The following is a 20,305-nucleotide window of genomic DNA, read 5'->3' as shown; positions in this document are numbered from 1 at the left end:
CCCCTACTTATATGAAGCCCTAAGCCTTCTCCCCACAGGCTACCAGCTTTAGCTAAGTCACTTGACCCTTTTTTGTTCTGTATATCGGAAGGCCACTATACAGCATATATCTGCCCAACTCCACTGGAAATGTCAAAATATCATCTCCAGTGAAAATAAAAGCAAGCCACCCTAAAGTACACAGAATATGACAATGAGAGACGCAGCAGTGTTACGTACTGTCAAAATTATTTTTTTTAAAGATTTTATTTATTTATTGACAGAGAGAGAGAAATCACAAGCAGGTAGAGAGGCAGGCAGAGATAAAGGGGGAAGCAGGCGCCCCGCTGAGCAGAGAGCCTGATGCGGGGCTCGATCCCAGAGTCCTGGGATCATGACCTGAGCCAAAGGCAGAGGCTTTAACCCTATTTTGATGCTTTAAATACAACATATCTAAGCTGCTATTTTGAATCATTCTATGATAGCACCAGTCAAAACATAACATAGAGTATTTCCCAAATAATCTGCTAATAGAAGACTAAACATTTCAATCTGAAGCAACTGGAGCAAACTTGAAACTGCAAAAATACAAAGAAATGACTGAGTCATTCTCTAATATTATTCAGCCATCTGATTATATTGCTTAAGTGATTTTTCTTTCTGAAGTTCAGTGACTCTACAGTCCTCTTTCTTAGATGTCTCTAATTAACCATAATTCTTTAATATTTCATGCAGACTAAATCTGCTGGAAATGTAAAAACAAAAGAAATGCTGATTCACCCAGCAGATATCCCTTACCTACCTGCGGCTCTGTGAGAGTTCAAGGGGGTTGATTCCTCAGCAAGAGCTGCAAGGGTGGCCAGCACTGAGGTGGTGGAATGTGACAAGTGTGGTGCTGAGGAGGCATGGGGGTCACCTACTTTGGTAAAAAAGGCAAATGAGGTCTGGCAGAGAGAATAAATGGGAGATTAACTAAAAATGGCTTTTATTAAATCAAAACCTCAGCTTTGCATTCTAATGTCTTCCTCTTGCTCTCCATTACAAACTGGTATTAACCAATGATCATGGTGTTAACACTCTTGGAAGGTTTAGAAAGGTTTTCCTTTAAAGGGGATTAAGGTAATATGCTTAGTATAGGGCCACTACATTGCCCACATTTGCTCATTTTCTTGGCACTGCCAGTGCTGAGCATTCGGAGCCAACAGACCCAGAGGGCCGCCTACTCCCTAGGCTGGCTGTACAGAGCTCTCCCTGGCAGCAGGCTTACCCTAAACTAGGTGGTGCTGAGGGAAGAGGGCCTGCAGATACTGCATCTATCCATAAGCCAGACAGGTGAGAAGACTCGGGATGACCTCTAACACAAGGACCAGTAAAACCTGGACATTTCATTTATTGAATGTCAAAGGGTAGTACAACTGATTCATGGTAAAAAATAATTATCTACTTTAATTTTGTCATGATATCCTTTTTTTAAAAAAAAACTTTGTTTACAACCTTTTCTTCTTATATCTGTGTGCTATGCTTACAGCTAAGTTCCAGGAGGAAAATACATTTGATCTGGCAACAGGCACACGCCTAACTTTATGAACCAAAAGTATTACTCGACAGTTTTGCATAAATATAACTTTTATAAAATGAATTGTATTTCCCTATGTCTTTCATTATAATTTCAAAGATACTTTTGTGCCAGTTGTGAATTTATTCCAAATCCACCCTTCTTTGCCTTTCTTTGTCATACTGAAACCCTAACATGGACCCTAACAATATTTCTTGACAGTTAGCATGAAATTAAGTTTTGTCATACAAAATTTGTGGCTGCTCCTATATTGGTTATTCCTGTATTCTCTAGGGTTCTCCTCATAACTCCTAATAGTAGTTAATCCACTATTACTGGTAATTTTTCATGAATTGTACATGTAAGTTTAGATATTTTAGAAATCATACATATTATATATTACAATAAAATTATACAAATCACCATGTAGTTTTGTTGCCTGACTGGACTCTGACTAATACACTTACCTTCTTTCTAAGTGTATTCTTAATTTTTTTTAAAGATTCCATTTTTTAAAAAAGATTTTATTTATTTATTTGACACACAGAGAGAGAAATCACAAGTAGGCAGAGAGAGAGGGGGAATCCGCTGAGCAGAGAGCCTGATGTGGGACTCCATCCCAGGACCCTGAGATCATGACCAGAGCTGAAGGCAGAGGCTTAACCCACTGAACCACCCAGGTGCCCAAGATTCTATTTTTTTAAAGTAAGCTCTACACCCAATGTGGGGCTCAAACTCACAACCTGAATATTGAGAGTCGCACACTCCACTGACCGAGCCAGCCAGGAGTCCCTCTTAGTTTTTTTAAAGATTTACTTATTCATTTGAGAGAGAGCAAGCATGAACACCTACATGAAGGGCAGAGGGAGAAAGACAGTCTCAAGCAGATTCCACACTGAGCACAAGCCTGATGTGGGGCTCGATCCCACAATCCATGAGACTGAGCCAAAAGCAGGAGCTGGATGCTTAACTGACTGAGCCACCCAGGTGCCCCTTAATTTTTTAAAAGATTTTATTTTATTTTTAAAAAGATTTTATTTATTTATTTGACACACAGAGAGAGATTACAAGTAGGCAGAGAGGCGGGCAGAGAGAGAGGGGAGGAAGCAGGCTCCCCGCCGAGCAGAGAGCCTGACGTGGAACTCGATCCCAGGACCCTGAGATCATGACCCGAGCTGAAGGCAGAGGCTTAACCCACTGAGCCACCCAGGCGCCCTAAAGATTTTATTTTTAAGGTTTTTATATTTAAGATATGTTTTCAAGATTATATTCTAATCTCTGTACCCAATGTGGGACTTGAATTTATAATCCCAGGATCAAGAGTCACATGTTCTACTGACTAAGCCAGCTAGGTGCCCCAATGTACTCTCAATTTTTGTTTTCCCACTAACTATGCTTAAAGATTCTTTCCAGCCTTTCGTCTATCAAAAAGTCAGCTATCTGTAAAACACTTTAAAATACTTAAGGAAATTTTTTTTTTCTTTTTAAAGATTTTATTTATTTGACAGAGAGAGAGAGAGAGAGAGATCACAAGTAGGCAGAGAGGCAGGCAGAGAGAGAGAGGGGAGGAAGCAGGCTCCCTGCGGAGCAGAGAGCCCAACGAGGGGCTCGATCCCAGGACTCTGGGATCATGACCTGAGCCAAAGGCAGAGTATTTAACCCACTGAGCCACCCAGGCGCCCCCTAAGGAAATTCCTTTTTAACACTCTTTATAATAAATCCATCCACAGAGCAAAGAATCCTTTTCTGATATGATTAATGTAGGTAATTTAACTGCTTTATAAATTTAAATTTCAAAAAGCAGATTACTTACATAGTATTCCTAATAGCTATGAACTATCTTAAGTTTATTATTCTTTTTTTAGTAATCTCTACACCCAATATGGGGCATGAACTCACAACTCTGATATCAATAGTCACATGCCCTACCATCTCAGCCAGCCAGGTGCCCCAGCTACAAGTGATCTTAATCTAGCTTCCGGATGATGATGGTAGCAATGGGGAATTACCATGGAGACAGCGATAACTCTGTTTTATTCTTTCATTCTCTCACATAATACTCAGGAAACCAAACAGTCTGAGTGGAACACAGTGCCTGTCCTCCAGAAAGGAACCTATGTCTATCCAACAACTTCACACAGAGCAAGATCCAACTATAGCCTATTCCCTAATGTTCCCACTAAATTCATGATTTTCCCACCACACAGCTTATTACACCAAACACTGGCATAAGAACTCACAAATGAAACAAACAAGGAACAAGCAATTTTTAAATATATTTGTATATATAGCCCTTGAGGAGGTTGGAATATATCTGACAGTAAGTCACTAGCAATCTAAAAACAAGGCTGCTATTATTTTACCATAGTTAAAACACTCGCACACACCAGGGCTGTTGTAACTGAAGTTCAAGTAGGCCAGGTATCAGGTAGGTCACTCAACTAAAGTAGAATAGCTGGGTAATGCTTCTTGAGAAGGCATTGTATACTTTTTAGCACATAATGATACCAAGCTAAGGCTGTTCTCCCTTTGATTCAGACATGACTCACTCAACTTCCCCTTAACAGCAAAAGGAAGAAAGAACATTTGTGGAAAATTGGATTTAATACCCTGATATACACAGTTGAAACTGAAAAGCAATGATTCAAATTACCTCCATAGACTTATTCCTATAAATTTTAGGAAAATTAGGTACTTTATTGCTAAACAATATTAATTTTTTCCTTCTTCTCAGTATAAGACCCAACATCAATCAAAGTAAAATGCACATGGATGGTGTTGTTTTAAAATGGCACTATCAGGGATGACTCTATTATTTCTACATATAATATATATAATATATACTCTATTATATCCATATATATATGCATATATATATAATGTATCTATTCAGAATGTGGCTTAGAGAAACTCATCATATCAGGATTAAGGGGAGTATGCTATGGTAGGATAGGCAATCTCAGTGAGCTGGTGAAAAACTAAGTAACTTGCCCAGGTCACATAGGTAGTAAATGTCAGAGGCCAGACTAGAATGCACTTCGTTAGATTTCTCAAAGCCTGTACTCTTTATGAACCAATACAAAGCTATTTATATTTTACTTTGGGGTGCATCTTATGATCCTACAGAAATAGGAAATTCATCTTTGTAGATCCTACAGAAATAGAAAATTCATCTTTGTAACTCTTTGCTTGCCCTGATTAATGTTTAATTTAGTCTGCCTTTCTGAACTGCTGCATTGTGATGGTAGCACTGACGACCAGTGATATCTTTAGTCACAAATGGAAAACTGAAAGCAAACTTTATAATACAAATTTTGTTATCAAAAATATCCATCAGGGGTGCCTGAATGGCTCAGTGGGTTAAAGCCTCTGCCTTCGGCTCAGGTCATGATCTCAGGGTCCTGGGATCGAGCCCCGCATCAGGCTCTCTGCTCAGCAGGGAGCCTGCTTCTCTCTCTCTCTCTCTCTCTCTGCCAGCCTCTCTGCCTACCTGTGATCTCTGTCAGATAAATAAATAAATAAAAATCTTAACAACAACAAAATATCCACCAGGGCGCCTGGGTGGCTCAGTGGGTTAAAGCCTCTGCTTTCGGCTCAGGTCATGATCCCAGGGATTTGGGATTGAGCCGCGCATAAGGCTCTCTGCTTGGCAGGGAGCCTACTTGCCCCTCTCACTCTTCTAGGCACTCTGCCTTCTTGTGATCTCTGTCTGTCAAATAAATAAATAAAATCTAAAAAAAAAATCCATCAAAATGATTATCCTAGGATACTTAAAACTATTCCTGGATGGAGGCACCTGGATGATTTAGTCGGTTGAGTGTCTCCCTTCAGCTCAGGTCACGATTCCAGGGCCCTAGGATTGAGCTCCTCATTGGGCTCCCTGCTTGGCAGGGAGCTTGCCTCTCCCTCACCTTCTGCCATTCCCCCACCTTGTGTTCTCTGGCTCTCTCCATCAATAAATAAAATCTTTTTAAAAAATTACAAAAAATATTACTGGATGATGGAGGGAAAAAAGAAGGGTGGCTCAGTTGGTTGTGCATCCAACTCTTGATTTCAGCTTAGGTCATGATCTCAGGGTGGTGAGATCAAGCCCCGTGTCTGGCTCTGCACTTGGCATGGAGCCTGCTTGGGATTTTTTCTCTCCCTCTGACCCTCTTCTCCTCCGCTTGCACACGCAACTGCACACATTCTCTCTCTCCCTCAAAAAAAAAAAAAAAATTGGGTAACAGGGTAAAAAGCAAGCCACCCACCCTCCCACCATTCAGGAAAAGAAAATCCTTGAACCTAGTTGAATAATACAACCTGAATTTTTCTTTTTTTCTTTCTTTTTTTTTTTAAAAAGATTTTATTTATTTATTTGACAGAGAGAGATTACAAGTAGGCAGAGAGGCAGGTAGAGAGAGAAGGAGGAGGAAGCAGGCTCCCCGCTGAGCAGAGAGCCCGATGCGGGACTCGATCCCAGGACCCTGAGATCATGACCTGAGCTGAAGGCAGTGGCTTAACCCACGGAGCCACCCAGGCGCCCCCAACCTGAATTTTTCTTATAACTTTTCTCCTTTCTTTTATCTGCATTAATTATCTCCCCTGAAGTGGGAGAGTCAGGTAGAATGGTTTCATGGGTAAGACAACACTAGAGAGATCAGCTCTATTATGTGATGGTTTAGCAATCTTTTTTTTTTAATTTTATAAAAGATTTTATTTATTTGACAGACAGAGATCACAAGCAGGCAGGGAGACAGGCAGAGAGAGAGGAGGAAGCAGGCTCCCCATTGAGCAGAGAGCCCGATGTGGGGCTCAATCCCAGGACCCTGGGACCATGACCTGAGCCGAAGGCAGAGGCTTTAACCCACTGAGCCACCCAGGCGCCCCTGGTTTAGCAATCTTAATTCATAGTGGCAACATACAAAAGAGAGAAACAATAGGTTTGCCAAAAGGAACATGACAAACATGATATAGGCCCATGGGAACCAAGGCTACGAAGCTATATCCTAAATATCTTCAGCTTTGCTTATCATTTCAGATCTGGGTCTGAAGAATTTCAATAGTTACATGACCAACTCTAGCTCCTTTTACATGTTTATGAACATATAACTTTACTGGCTTCTAAAGAATTTTGGATCCTAAAGGTACTTGTTCTAATCACTGTGGCATGTACTACAAGAAATCCAAAAGTCTGTGAATGTTCTGATTACATATTTATGTATATTTAACCTAATTTTTTTTGAATTATCAAGCTGAAAGCAAAGCACAGTGATTTTTAAATGATAGTTGATGGCTTATAAAAATGAAGGTCACTACTGCCCCCTTGAGGGCATAACAGAATGAACTTTCATTGAGGAGTTATATTTATATTTAACCCTAGCTATTATTGAAGTCCTGCTATAAAATGGAAACACAAAGTTTCATAACCTCATAAATTAGGTATTATTATATCCCAATTTTGTAGAAAAGTAAGGAAGGCTTAGAGAAATAAGAGTTTTCCAAGGTCAAGCATGTAGTCAATTAATAAATCAGTATTTGAATGCAGTTCTGAAGGTAAAATTCTATGTATATTGTGTATGTTCTTTCTATTTAACCACACTGCCCCTCAATTATAACACCTCATTCAAGATCTTTCTTTGATATTACACAAACCTTTTTTTTTTTAAAGATTTTGTTTATTTATTTGACAGAGAGAGAGAGTACGAGCACACACATGAGCAGGGGCAGAAGGAGAGGGAGAAGCAGCCTCCCCACTGAGCAAAGCCTGATGCGGGACTTGATCCCAGAACCCCAGGATTATGACCTGGGCTGAAGGCAGACGCTTAACCAACTGAGCCACCCAGGTATCCCAATATTATACAAACTTAACTAGAATACAGTGTCTTATTTTTAAGTGAAAGTCAGAAACAGAAAAAGAAACCGAGTCAGTAAGAAAACTGATGTAAATTAGGACACAAACTCCCTCATTGTAAAACAAATATTTGTGGTTTTTTTAAAGATTTTATTTATTTGACAGGGAGAGAGATCACAAGTAGGCAGAGAGGCAGGCAGAGAGAGAGGGGAAAGCAGGCACCCCGCTGAGCAGGGAGCCCACCATAGGGCTCAACCCCAGGACCCTGAGATCATGACCTGAGCCAGAGACTTAACCCACGGAACCACCCAGGTGCCCCTAAAACAAATATTTGTAAAGAAATGTTGAAAATAGCTCAGTTTGCTCCTTTTTAGATAGATGTTTTTGTTAAAAACATACAAATCTCAAAATGAGCTTTTCTTTGCCATTTTGTTGTTTACTTATGTTTCCAAGAATAAATCAAAGCTCTTATACTTTATTCAAAAGATCACATGTACCTCTTTTATATCAGCACTCCAATATCCATTTACATTTATTCTGGTTTATTTGTCACTGTTTTAGATTATGAGTATTTAACTATTTTCCTTAGTGGTAACCATACTGAAGCACCCTTGTGTTTTCATTTTGCAGTCATATATAACCCTTCCACAGATCAATCTGTAGAATATTTTACTTTTAATACAGTAAGCACTGATGTGTAATCCCTGTGTATGATCTCCTCTTCCCCCAGGAAGAATAAATGCATTGGCTTTAAAATCTATTATAAATCTTCTATTTGGGAAATATTTTAATAAACGAGTAGGTATCAGATAGAGTATCAATTCATCTCATAGGAAAAACTGGGGTTCTGTTCATTTTAAGTCTAAAATAAATGCCACGTTATCAGATTATTACCTGAGGTTGTTTTGGTGTTGGTTGAAGAAACAAGGCTAGCGAGGCTCACAACTTCTCCAGATGTGAAGATGAATGGGGCAGCCACAGTCACGGGGTTGGCTCTCTCGGGATTAGCATTCACCTGATTCTGCATCGCTTCCTACCAAACAAGGCAGGATATTTCAAAATCAGAACTTGTTAGCCTTAGTTATACAGTTACTGAACAGCCACTCCCACCCCAATGCTCTGTTTAGCAGAACTAGTGGTGGAACACAATGTCCCAGGGAGCTCAGAGTTCTCATTAAGACTACTGGTTTTCTAGGGCACCTGGGTGGCTCAGTGGGTTAAGCCTCTGCCTTTGGCTCAGGTCATGGTCTCATGGTCCTGGCATCTAACCCCACACTGGACTCTCTGCTCAGCGGGAAGCCTGCTTTCCCCTCTCTCTGCCTGCCTCTCTGCCTACTTGTAATCTGTCAAATACATAAATTAAAAATCTTAAAAAAAAAAAAAAAAGACTTCTGATTTTCTTTTTTGTTTTGTTTGATTGTTAGTTTTCCAGATCAGGGCGACAGAGATGTTAGATTGCTTTCCCAAGTTTATTTCTAATTTAAAGAAAAAAGTATTATCATTTCCAAAAAAGTGTATCATTTGCAAAAACTTCTAGACAATTCACTTAACCTGTCTGGAACTTGTTTTTTTCTTATTTGGAAAATGAGGGTGGGGAGCCTAAGAAGTAACTTCCAGCATGAACATTCTATCAATTATATATATGTCAATGTGCTAGCCGAAGATCCCTGCAGCAAATCTGCAGAGAACAATATTCTCCAGAGTTTTGTCCAACTACTTGTTCCATTTTGCCATTGAAGAAATTCCTAAGAGAATATATAACAAGCAAATAAATGAGTGCCAGATTTTAAAGTCTAGTTCCATATACAGCATTTTGCTTCCAGGGCTCTCTGTACAATTTAGGTGTAAAGATACTTATTTTTATTTTCTGACTTTCAGAAGCAGTTTTCTACAAACATGGTATCTACTTATGAAGTCCAAATATAAAAGAGCTCTAATTAAGGAATTGAAAGCTAAAGAGGACAACCGGTCTATAGAGAACCATCAGTCAGAAAAAAAGGAATAAACAAACAAACTCCTGAAAATGCAGCAGAAATGGATACCCATTTTTTACATATAATTATCCCTTTGATTAAGAGCCTCAGTTGAAACAGATTATCCATGTACTGGTTACTGTTTTTTTAAAAAAATATTTTATTTATTTATTCGACACAGAGAGAGAGCGTGCATAAGCAGGGGGAACAGCAGAAGGAGAGGGAGAAAGCAGGCTCTTCGAAGACCCTGGGATCATGACCTGAGCCCAAGGCAAATGCCAATCATCTGAGCCACCCAGGCACCCCTGGAATGCTTTTTTTTTTTTTTTTTTTTAGATTTTTTCTTTATTTATCTGACAGAGATCACAAGTAGGCAGAGAGAGAGGAGGAAGCAGGCTCCCTACAGAGCAGAGAGCCCGATGCGGGGCTCGATCCCAGGACCCTGGGATCATGACCTGAGCCGAGGGCAGAGGCTTAACCCACTGAGCCACCCAGGCGCCCCTGGAATGCTTTTTTTAAAAAAATAATTTATTTATTTGACAGAGAGAGAGTACAAACAGGGGGAGTGGCAGGAAGAGGGAGCAGCAGGCTCCCAGCTGAGCAAGGAGCCCGATGTGGGACTCGATCCCAGCACCCTGGGATCATGACCTGAGCCCAAGGCAAATTCTTACCTGATTGAGCCACCCAGGCACCCCAGAATGCTATTTTTTTTTAAAGATACCAATGACACTGAGTCACAAGATTGAGACATATCAGAAGTTTAGAAGTACTACCTTCATAAACGGTGCAAATTCAATTTTGATTCAGATCCTATAAAAAAAATTTCTCAACTTCAATTGAAATGTATTCTGGGGGTATAAAAAGAAACAGACCTGAAGGATGACCAGAATTTCAGCATTCTTTTTCTCCAGGGCTATGTCAAAGGCAGATTTATCAAACTTGCTGAAAGCATGGACATCAGCTCCATATTTGATAAGTAGCTCTACAACATCTCGATGGTGGTGTTCTGTAGCCCAATGTAAAGCTGTCATCTTCAGCATGTCCTTGGCATTCACATCTGCACCATTCTATCACAGAGACGTAATTTTTTTCAAAGAGACACTGGTTATAGTAGCACAGGTGCAAGATCCCATCAGCCAAATAAAAAGAATTTCAATGGAGATTATACATATTCAAATTTAGATCACATAGAAATATCAAATGGAAAAACATTCTTCAAATTCTCCTGAATGATGACAGACATAATATCTTCAATGAGTGGGTCTTTTAAGGACAACTGGGAAATTACAACAGATGGGAAAGGAAGGGGAAAAGAACAGATTTTTGCTGCATTTATTAACAGAGAGCTGAGAGCCTACAAAAATAGGCTTAAGTACAGAAAACACCTGCAGAAAGAGAATGAAGAAAAATCAATAAAGTCTGCTTAGCTGGTAAAAGATTAGAAAACAAAATCCTTATAGCCATGATGTCTCTTAAAAGAGACACAAATCTATGCTATGAACTGTCCTAAACTTAATCTTTCCCAGCCTAGTTTCCTACCACCCGTTTAAGTAAGAAAACAGGGAGGTGAGTGTCTTTTTTACAATACAGATCTGCCACTATTACCCTAACAAGCAGTTCCACGATGTGTGCATGTCCATCAGCTGCAGCCATGTGCAAAGGGGTCCTGTCCACTTTGGTCCGGGCATCCCTGCTAACGCCTGCTCGAAGGAGCACTTCTGCTGTGGAATAATGACCATACTGGGCTGCAAGGTGGAGGGGTGATGTTCCAAGCTGCAGGAAAATAATACTCATTGAATATCAACTGTGTGCAGAGTCCTAAATCATTGCCGGAGGGACACAAATGAACAAGAGGTACGGTCTATGGTTCTTGTCCTTGGAGTGACAATCTGGTTGTGCAACAGGCATAAAGAATATTAAGGCAAATAAATATACCACCAATTACATAAGTGCTAAGTATAATGGATTTAAGTCAGATGGAAAGATTCCATATATATTAGGAAAGATTCTCTAAAGGACATGATGTTAAAGCAAAGCCTAGAAGAAGGTTAAAAAAAAATGGATAAACAAGAACATTCTGCATTGAGTAGTGGAAAGGGGTAGGTAGGTTCAAAACAATTCTTAGGAAAAGGGCAGAGACTAGAAAGTCACTGAGATTTGGTGTGCAAATTTAACTGACTGAACAGAAGTCCATTGACACAGTAAAGCAAAGCAAAAAGACTGGAGAGATGAAGAGGCAATAAAATTTTAGCAATGGTGTGTCAATAGCAATAAGAAGCCTGGATTGTCTCAAAGTAAATCTGTAAGAATTCTCTATCTTTGGCCACTTACCCAGAGATTTATTCCTTTCTTTGTGTTAGGTCCTTTATTTTAAGCCTATGCTGTTTATTTTTTGCATTCCATATATGTTCAGCCTCTCTGTCTGACTGACTTTAGTTCACATTGCACTTTTCAGGTCTATTAATAGAAATGCTAATCTCATAGGTTTCCTTTTCTTCCTTTTTGTGAAGTGCTAAGTACCTGCTGGCCTCTAAAGTTATGAATTAATCACCCCAGGAGAGAGGACACCGGTTCATTGAATTGTTAAAATTAGGCAATGCTAACTGACTTGCTCAGTCAGTAGAGCACATGACTCTTGATCTCAGGGTTGTGAATCTGAGCCCCACAATGGGTGTAGAGATTACTTAAAAATAAAGTCTTTGAGGGGCACCTGGGTGGCTCAGTGGGTTAAGCCTCTGCCTTCAGCCCAGGTCATGATCTCAGGGTCCTAGGATCGAGCCCCAGAGCCCCACATCGGGCTCTCTTCTAGGGGAACCTGCTTTCCCTACCCCCTCTATGCCTGCCTCTCTGCCTGCTTGTGATCTCTCTCTGTCAGATAAATAAATAATATCTTTAATAATAATAAAATTTAAAAATAAAATCTTTGAAAAAAAAAAGGAAGAAAGTGGTAAAGCACGCATTAGGAATAATTAAAAGAGTTTACCCAGTCTGTGGTGCAGAGATTACTTAAAAAAATAAAAATAATTAAATTAGGCAACCCTTTTAAAATCTATCTCTTCAAGATGGCTGCCTGGGCTCGTGAAATTATACCTTCCTCTTAATGTTTTTTTAGCAGTGGTAAAAAGGAAACAAAATGCCTAGACTATTTCTGATTAACCAGCACACTTTAGAGAAAATGAAACACGTAATTCATTTAGTTTAGAAATGCACTCTTATTATACTGACTTTGTTTAATTTCTAGCTAATTACAGAAACCTATAGCCCAAGTACATTCCAGGGAGAATTAAACCTTCAGAAAATACTCTAAAAAGCATTATAGAAAATCACAAGTTTGTAATACCTTATAATTACCACCTATATATCCACAGGAGACGCCTGCAATTTAGGAAACTAGAAGACAACTACATATTTAGATGAAACAAAGAAAATAAAACTCTTATAGGGAGAGTGAGGCAGAACGGGAATGAAGAAAAATCAATAAAGTCTGTTTAGCCTTTAAGGAAAAGGTTGGAGGGATGCCTGGCTGGTTTAGTCAGTAGAGTGTGCAACTCTTGATCTCGGGGTTATAAGTTCAAGCCCCACACTGGGTGTAGAGATTACTTAAAAATAAAATCTTTGGGGAAAAAAAAAAGGAAGAAATTGGTAACAGTGCACATTGGGAATAGTTAAAAGAACTTACCCAGTCTGTGGTGAATGGGGCGCCATTTGCCATCAATGTTCTCACTTCATCATCTTGGCCTTTTCTTGCTGCTTCTAGTAACCTCTTCCCCAAATCCACCAAAGACATCTTTATGCATAGGAACAAATGTTTTCGGGAAGCTATAACTCAAACATAAGGAAAGCTGCCTGTAAATGCTTTTAGAAGACCTCTTGTACTTAAACATATGCAAGACACTTCTCAAGCTGACTATCCAGTAAGGCGTTTCCTTTCTACCTCACCTAACACAATCAGATACTTGGCAAAGTTTCAGGCCCTAAATAGGTCTTTAATGTTCAATATTCAGAAAAATACTTTGGAAATCTGTGCAACACATTACCACCTCTCTAGCTTAAGGAAGCAATAAAACAGCATTTCATCCCTTTGAAACAACTGTGAGTAGAAATGTTACGGCACATGAAAGAATGATGAACAAACACCGAGGCTAGGCAGACTCAGATATGGCAGATACTTATAAAAAAATGAACAGAGTGAGCTGCCATTTCAAGGAAAACAACTGGCAGCGTTTACTAACAATTATTAATTTTAATTTTATAATTTGAGTTTTCAAGCAAAAGTAGAATTTTGGGAAACTTAAATCTACCACTATGACTTGACAGCTTACTACAGACTTTTCTGATGAAATTAGTGGTAATACTAATGAATATGATTTTTAAGTATTGTATAATAAAATGCATCAACATTTGGATCGCCTGCATAATTTGCTTAACCAATATTTTTCAAATGACCAATGCATGTTATAAAATCATGTGTAAGTACAAACAAAGTGAAAGATCAGGGTGTTTTAAGGTAACAGAGTATAATAATTTCATTGATATGGTTTCAGATTCCTCACTGCAACTAACTTTTAAGAAACTGCCACTTCTGGGGCGCCTGGCTGGCTCAGTGAGTTAAGCCTCTGCCTTCAGCTCAGGTCATGATCTCAGGGTCCTGGGTCAAGCCCCGAGGGCTCTCTGCTCAGCAAGGAGCCTGCTTTCCCCTCTCTCTCTGCCTGTCTCTCTGCCTACTTGTGATCTGTCAAATAAATAAATAAAATCTTAAAAAAGTAAGAAAGAAAGAAAGAAGCAAGCAAACAAACTGCCACTTTGGGGCGCTTGGGTGGCTCAGTCGTTAACTGTCTGCCTTCAGCTTAGGTAGTGATCCCAGGGTTCTGGGATTAAGCCCCACATGGGGCTCCTTGCTCCATGGGAAGCCTGCTTCTCCTTCTCCCACTCCCCCGCTTGTATTTCCTCTCTCACTATGTCTCTCTCTCTCTGTCAAATAAATAAATAAATAAACTGCCACTTTGTCCAGTGTTTGTGTAGCACCAAAGAACACCCATAATTACCTGAAAAAGCCATTTAACTTACTCCTCCTTTCTCCAAGTACAATTGCAACAGATTAAATGAAATAGTAAATATGAGAATGCAGCTGTTTTCTATTAAGCTAGAAGTTGGAGATTTGCAAAAATAATAAACAATGCTATTCCTCTTATTATTTAACTTGGAAGATGTATTTTTCATAAAAATGTGTTATTTAGGGATGCCTGGGTAGCTTAGTAGGTAGGTTAAGTGACTACTTTTGGCTCAGGTCATGATCCCAGGGTCCTGGGATAGAGTCCCACATTGGGCTCCTTGTTCAGTGGGGAGCCTGCTTCTTCCTCTGCCAGCCACTCCCTCTGCTTGCGCTCTCTCTCGTTCTGACAAATAAATTTTTAAAAATGTGTTATTTAGGGGCACCTGGGTGGCTCAGTTGGTTGAGCCTCTGCTTTCAGCTCAGGTTATGGTCTCAGGGTCCTGGGACCGAGCCCCGCATTGGGCTTTCTGCTCATCAGGGAGCCTGCTTCCTGCCCCCCTTCCTCTCTGCCAGCCTCTCTGCCTACTTGTGATCTCTCTCTCTGTCAAATAAAGAAATAAAATCTTTAAAAAACATGTGTTATTTATGTTAACAGGTACAGGATTTACAATTGTATTTTAACTAGTAAGCATTTAAAAATTAATTTCTAAAACAGTAAATCCCAACAGATATAACACATTGGAATCCTCAATAATTTTTAGAAATATAAATGAGTCCTGGGGCACCTAGGTGGCTCAGTTATTAGGCGCTTGCCTTCGGCTCAGGTCAGGATCCCAGGATCCTGGGATCCAGCCCCCCACTGGGCTCCCAGCTCAGTGGAAAGCCTGTTTCTCCCTTTCCCACTCTCCCTGCTTGTGTTCCCTCTCTTGCTGTCTCTCTCTTGTAAAAAAAAAAAAAAATCTTAAAATAATATATATATACACATATACATATAAATGTGTGTATATAGATAGACAGATAGATACACAAACACACATACTGAAACCACAAAATTTGAGAATCACTGGCTTAGGCAAATCATTCAGGTACTATGGGATTTAATTTTCCAGTCTGTATCACTGAACATTGTCCTCAAACATGGGTGTCTGGGAGAACACCAAGAGCTTGTTCAAAATGAGTATACGCCAGGCGCCAGTCCAGACCCTTTGAATAAGTATGTTCAAGAGAAGAGGATGGACTTTAATAGTATGAACCTCTATGTCAGGCTTTACAACTCAAGAAAATGCTGGAGAAAAAAATGACGGCAAAGCCTTATTACAGAAAACCGACACTTTGCATTTCTCCATGATTGCCTTCCTTTTATAATATCAAATTAAAATTTCAATCTAGTTTTTTTTTTTTTTAATTACTAACAGTTAAAAACAAGAGCAAAGGGTGCCTGGCAGTTGGTTGAGTGACTGCCTTCGGCTCAGGTCATGATCCTGGAGTCCCGGGATTGAGTCCCACATCAGGTTCCTAGCCATGGGAAGCCTGCTTCTCCCTCTGACCTTCTCCCATCTCATGCTCTCTCTTACTGTCTCTCAAATAAATAAACAAAATCTTAAAAAAAAAAAAAGAGCAAATTTTTTGGTGGTTTATTAGTCATAAATGACTCCCTCACATTTTCTCAAATTACACTATATATAAAAGTTGTATCACCAAGTCTCAAACACTTTCAACATAACTGATCACAAAGGGAAAGAATTCCCTACAAAGGAATGTTTAGAAATGCTGGCAAAAAGCAGAAGTATTCTAATAGTGAAATTCAGCTATTCTCTACCATAAAAAAATAGTCAGTTGAAGGTTGAGGTATCTGCTTAAGGAGAAATCTGGTTTGCTTCACATTCTGGGGAGGCTGATACATCCAGAAAACAGATCCTTCATTTATTTTTTTTTAAACTTTTTTGGACTTTATTTATTTATTTTAAAGATTTTATTTATTTATTTGACAGAGATCACAAGTAGGCAGAGAGAGAGGAGGAAGCAGATCCCCCGAGGAGCAGAGAGCCCGATGTGGGGCTCGATCCCAGGACCCTGGGATCATGACCTGAGCCCAAGGCAGAGGCTTTAACCCACTGAGCCACTCAGGCACCCAAAACAGAGCCTTTAAATAAGTTTATTTTATCCCATTGCAACTGTTGTCTTCAGCACCTGAACTCTTGCCAGGTACTTCTTTAAGAAAAAACAATATTTTATTTATTTATTTGACAGAGAGAGACACAGAGAGAGAGGGAACACAAAAAGGGGGAGTGGGGGAAGCAGGCTTCCCGCCAAGCAGGGAGCCCAATGCGGTCCTCAATCCCAGAATTCTGGGATCATGATTTGAGCCAAAGGTAGACACTTAAGACTGAGTCACCCAGGTGCCCCTTGCCAAGTATTTCTGAGGTCAATTTTTCTCACCATAGTCTGCCTTCAAACATACATTAATTGTATCACTATTTATTTATTTAAGAGAGAGCTTGAGTGCATGAGCAGGGGAGGGGAGGTGCAGAGAGAGAGAGAAAGAATCTTTTTTTTTTTTTTTAAAGATTTTATTTATTTGTCAGAAAGAGAGAGGGAGAGAGAGCGAACAGGCAGACAGAATGGCAGGCAGAGGCAGAGGGAGAAGCAGGCTCCCTGTCGAGCAAGGATCCCTGGATGCTGGAATCATGACCTGAGCCAAAGGCAGCTGCTTAACCAACTGAGCCACCCAGGTGTCCTGAAAGAGCGGAAGAATCTTAATCAGGCTTTGTGCTCAGTGCAGAGATTGAGGCTGGGTCAATTGCACAACCCAGAGATCATGACTTAAGCCAAAATCAAGAGTCAGATGTTTAACCAACTGAGCCACCCAGGAACCCCACTTATCTTTCTTTCTTTTTTTTTTTTTTTTTTAAAGATTCTATTTATTGGGCGCCTGGGTGGCTCAGTGGGTTAAGCCACTGCCTTCGGCTCAGGTCAGGATCTCAGGGTCCTGGGATCGAGTCCCGCATCAGGTTCTCTGTTCAGCAGGGAGCCTGCTTCCTCCTCTCTCTCTCTGCCTACTCGTGATCTCTCTCTGTCAAATAAATAAAATATTTAAAAAAAAAGATTCTATTTATTTATTTGAGAGAGAGAGAGAGAGACAACAAGTGTGGGGTGGGGCAGAGGAAGAGGGACATGTAGACTCCGCACTGAGTGTGGAGCCTGACACTGCGCTTGGTCCCATGACCCCAAGATCATGACCCTAGACAAAATCAAGGGTCTGATGCTCAACCCACTGAACCATCCAGGCGCCCCCACTTTTAACCATATTTGTGAGCCCATGTATCAGTATCATTAAATGGCAGCTGACCCAGATTTGTAACCCCATTCTTTAAATAGGCCATGAAAAGTCTTATTTCTTACTATACAAAGATACAGTTAAACTCTGGGATTAGAAAATAAGCAGGGTGAGGCGCACCTGGGTGGCTCAGCGGGTTAAATCCTCTGCCTTGGGCTCAGGTCATGATCCCAGGGTCCTCTCTGCTCCGCAGGGAGCCTGCTTCCTCCCCCCCTCTCTCTGCCTACTTGTGATCTCTCTATGTCAAATAAATAAAATCTTAAAAAAAAAAAAGAAAAGAAGCAGGGTGTTGTATTTATCACCTGATATAAAAGAGGTCTCCTAGAAATGTGCAAGGCTCTTTTCTCCTCTACCCTGACTCTTTTGAGTTTACCTGAAGCATCTCTCCAAAGTAAAAGCAAAATGTATTTTTAAAATAACAGCATTTGGGGGAGAGGGTATTATGTGCCATTCTCCCATAGCCTACCTAAACACTGACAATATCCACCAGAAAAGAGATGAAGGACAGTCTAGGCACCTTAATTATTGATTATTAAAAACACGGGGAAAACATTCTCCCTTACTGGATGTACCTCTACTTTCCCTATACATAAGGTGAAAAGACAAAATCTGATTCAACTTGTCTCTTAGGATTTTGGGGATTAATAAAGTAACAAAGCACCCACTCCCCTTCCCAAACAAACATACTAGAACTCTGAATAACTGTGTTTTAATAACTAATGAAGTGCTTGAGCTCTCGACAACAAAGTACTCTATTATCACTGAGTAATTACACTTGTTGATGTAAGAATTTGGGTGGGGCAGTTGTTTCACAGTTTCAAAGCGTGTGTGAAAATAGATGCTTAAGAGCATCTCAATTGGACTGGGTGGGTCAAATGGCACCATGAAGATGTGGTCCCGACAGCCAAAAATGTTAAAATTGCTGGGGGTAAGCCACGGAATGTCTTTTTCTACATATGTTTAAGAGAAAGAAGTACTTTTGGGAAGAGAGAAAAGAATGGGATAATCTCTGCTGGCTCGAGGAAATCTGTGAGGACAGGAGAAACCTAACGAGAAGGAGAAATGGAATTGAAGAGTCCATGTTCTGACGACTCCTCCCCCCCCCACTTTTTCTATTGCATACGTCTCCACCGGTCGCCAGCTGTACAAACAACTGTGCATCAACTGGGGGCGGAGCCCGTACTACTCTTGCTCCGATTACCGAGCTCACTCAAAATCATTAGGCTGTTACTGAGGTCAGAGAATTGAGAGTCCCCGTTTTTTCCTTCATTATAAATCCTCCAGTTCCAAACAGCAACGTTGTCTTTCTGGAAGAAGAGTCAACGGCGGCAAAGAGCCAAGGCCGCAGCCCCCAGCCCGGACTCCGGGCTGCCCCCTGGCGGTCACCTCCATGGCCTTCGCTTCCCTGGGTCCAGCTCCCCAGTCCCAGGTCTTACACCCACCCCCTTCTTCACCTCCCAGTCCCCTCCCCTTCCTCCCAGCACATCCCCTTCCTCTTCATCCCCCCTTCCCGAGCTGCCCCCGCTCCCGTGAGGGGCGCCGCTCTGTCTGCACCCAGAAGTCCGGGGCTGGGCTGGGACGCGTTGCAACTTCTCACAGCAGTCTCCATTCCAGCCCCGACGCCCCCCAGAGTCCACACGTCTTCTTCCCCCTCACCTCCTCGTCCGGGACGCTGCCGGCCGCGCTTTCACCGAGCCCGCCAGTTTGGTCCCGTTTCTTTCTCTAGTTAACACTCCCTGTCACTGACGGTTACTTTTTGGCCTTTTCATATATGCATATTTTGGGGGCCTTTAACCCCCCCTCGTGGAGAAATGGAGGCAACAAAATGGCGGACCCGGAAGTGAAGACTAAGCGAATACAATCTTTGGCGGAGGGATCTATGAAGAGAAAATGATCAGAAAAGCCAAATTTACACTCGAACCGAAGGGCAATGCATCTCGAGGATCATAGTCTATCCATCGAAGGGTTTTTGAGGTGGAAAAGTGTGTATCCAAGATAACCCAGGCGGGACTATTTAACGAGGCGGAGGATTGTTGATTACGTGTCTTACGTGTCGTATAGTTCCGGTAGGGGACGGACCTGATGGTTCCTTTTGGCGCCAAGAACCCGGGGACGTGTAGAGGATGGTTCGGGGCCAGTGTGGGTCCTGAGCTTTTTTGGTACCCTGACTGGGGGCCCCTAAGGTTGACAAGAAAACCTTGTTTCCCTGTTTCAGCCTCAGGTGAAGCACCTGGGACGTCCCCGGCTTTGCGCGCGAATTGAACGGTAGTACCCTGACGGTCCTATTTCCAAATTTACAGCATGAATATAGGGAGCCCCGAACTAAGCTGTCTCCTCAGAGCCGTGGACCAGATAATGGATTCATTTCTTTTTAGAGGCTTGGAAGGGGATACCGTTTGAGTTTGCAGGTCCACTTACAGATTTTACATACCAAATGATTCTCTTCACCCCACCCATGGTCACTACCTAAGGGCTGCGAGAAATTGGGAAAGAAGCCCTTCAAAAATAAGTGAACATAGGAAAGGACACGTCACGGCTCCACTCTGTATTAAATTTTGGCTTTTGTGTTTTATGGTGGGCCTTTCAAAGCCCAAGATTTTCGTGGGGTTTTTTTGTTTTTGTTTTTTAACTTGCT

General features: G+C 41.0%; 1 protein-coding gene across 7 annotated transcripts in view; it reads right to left on the bottom strand.

The window, feature by feature from the left end:
* The window catches only part of GABPB2 (GA binding protein transcription factor subunit beta 2), a 29,632-nt gene extending 10,136 nt beyond the window's left edge, over positions 1–19,496 (bottom strand). For 2 of the 7 annotated variants that reach the window (XM_044239192.1, XM_044239197.1), the window contains exons 1-5: positions 19,327–19,496; positions 13,020–13,159; positions 10,946–11,113; positions 10,213–10,407; positions 8,262–8,400 (exon numbers count right to left, since the gene is read on the bottom strand). In XM_044239192.1, the coding sequence (XP_044095127.1) occupies positions 8,262–8,400; positions 10,213–10,407; positions 10,946–11,113; positions 13,020–13,127 (610 nt within the window). In that variant the 5' untranslated portion in view covers positions 13,128–13,159; positions 19,327–19,496. Of the gene's footprint in view, positions 1–781; positions 899–8,261; positions 8,401–10,212; positions 10,408–10,945; positions 11,114–13,019; positions 13,160–19,326 lie in introns of all 7 variants that reach the window. The other 5 variants (XM_044239190.1, XM_044239191.1, XM_044239194.1 and 2 more) reach the window with 5 other exon arrangements.
* Between the last annotated feature and the right edge of the window lie 809 nt (positions 19,497–20,305).

This window comes from Neovison vison, chromosome 2 (genome assembly GCF_020171115.1).
Source record: "Neovison vison isolate M4711 chromosome 2, ASM_NN_V1, whole genome shotgun sequence".
In the NCBI taxonomy this organism is placed as follows: Eukaryota; Metazoa; Chordata; class Mammalia; order Carnivora; family Mustelidae; genus Neogale; species Neogale vison.
The sequence above is the reverse complement of the archived record's forward strand: the minus strand, read 5'-3'. Positions and strand labels throughout refer to the sequence as shown.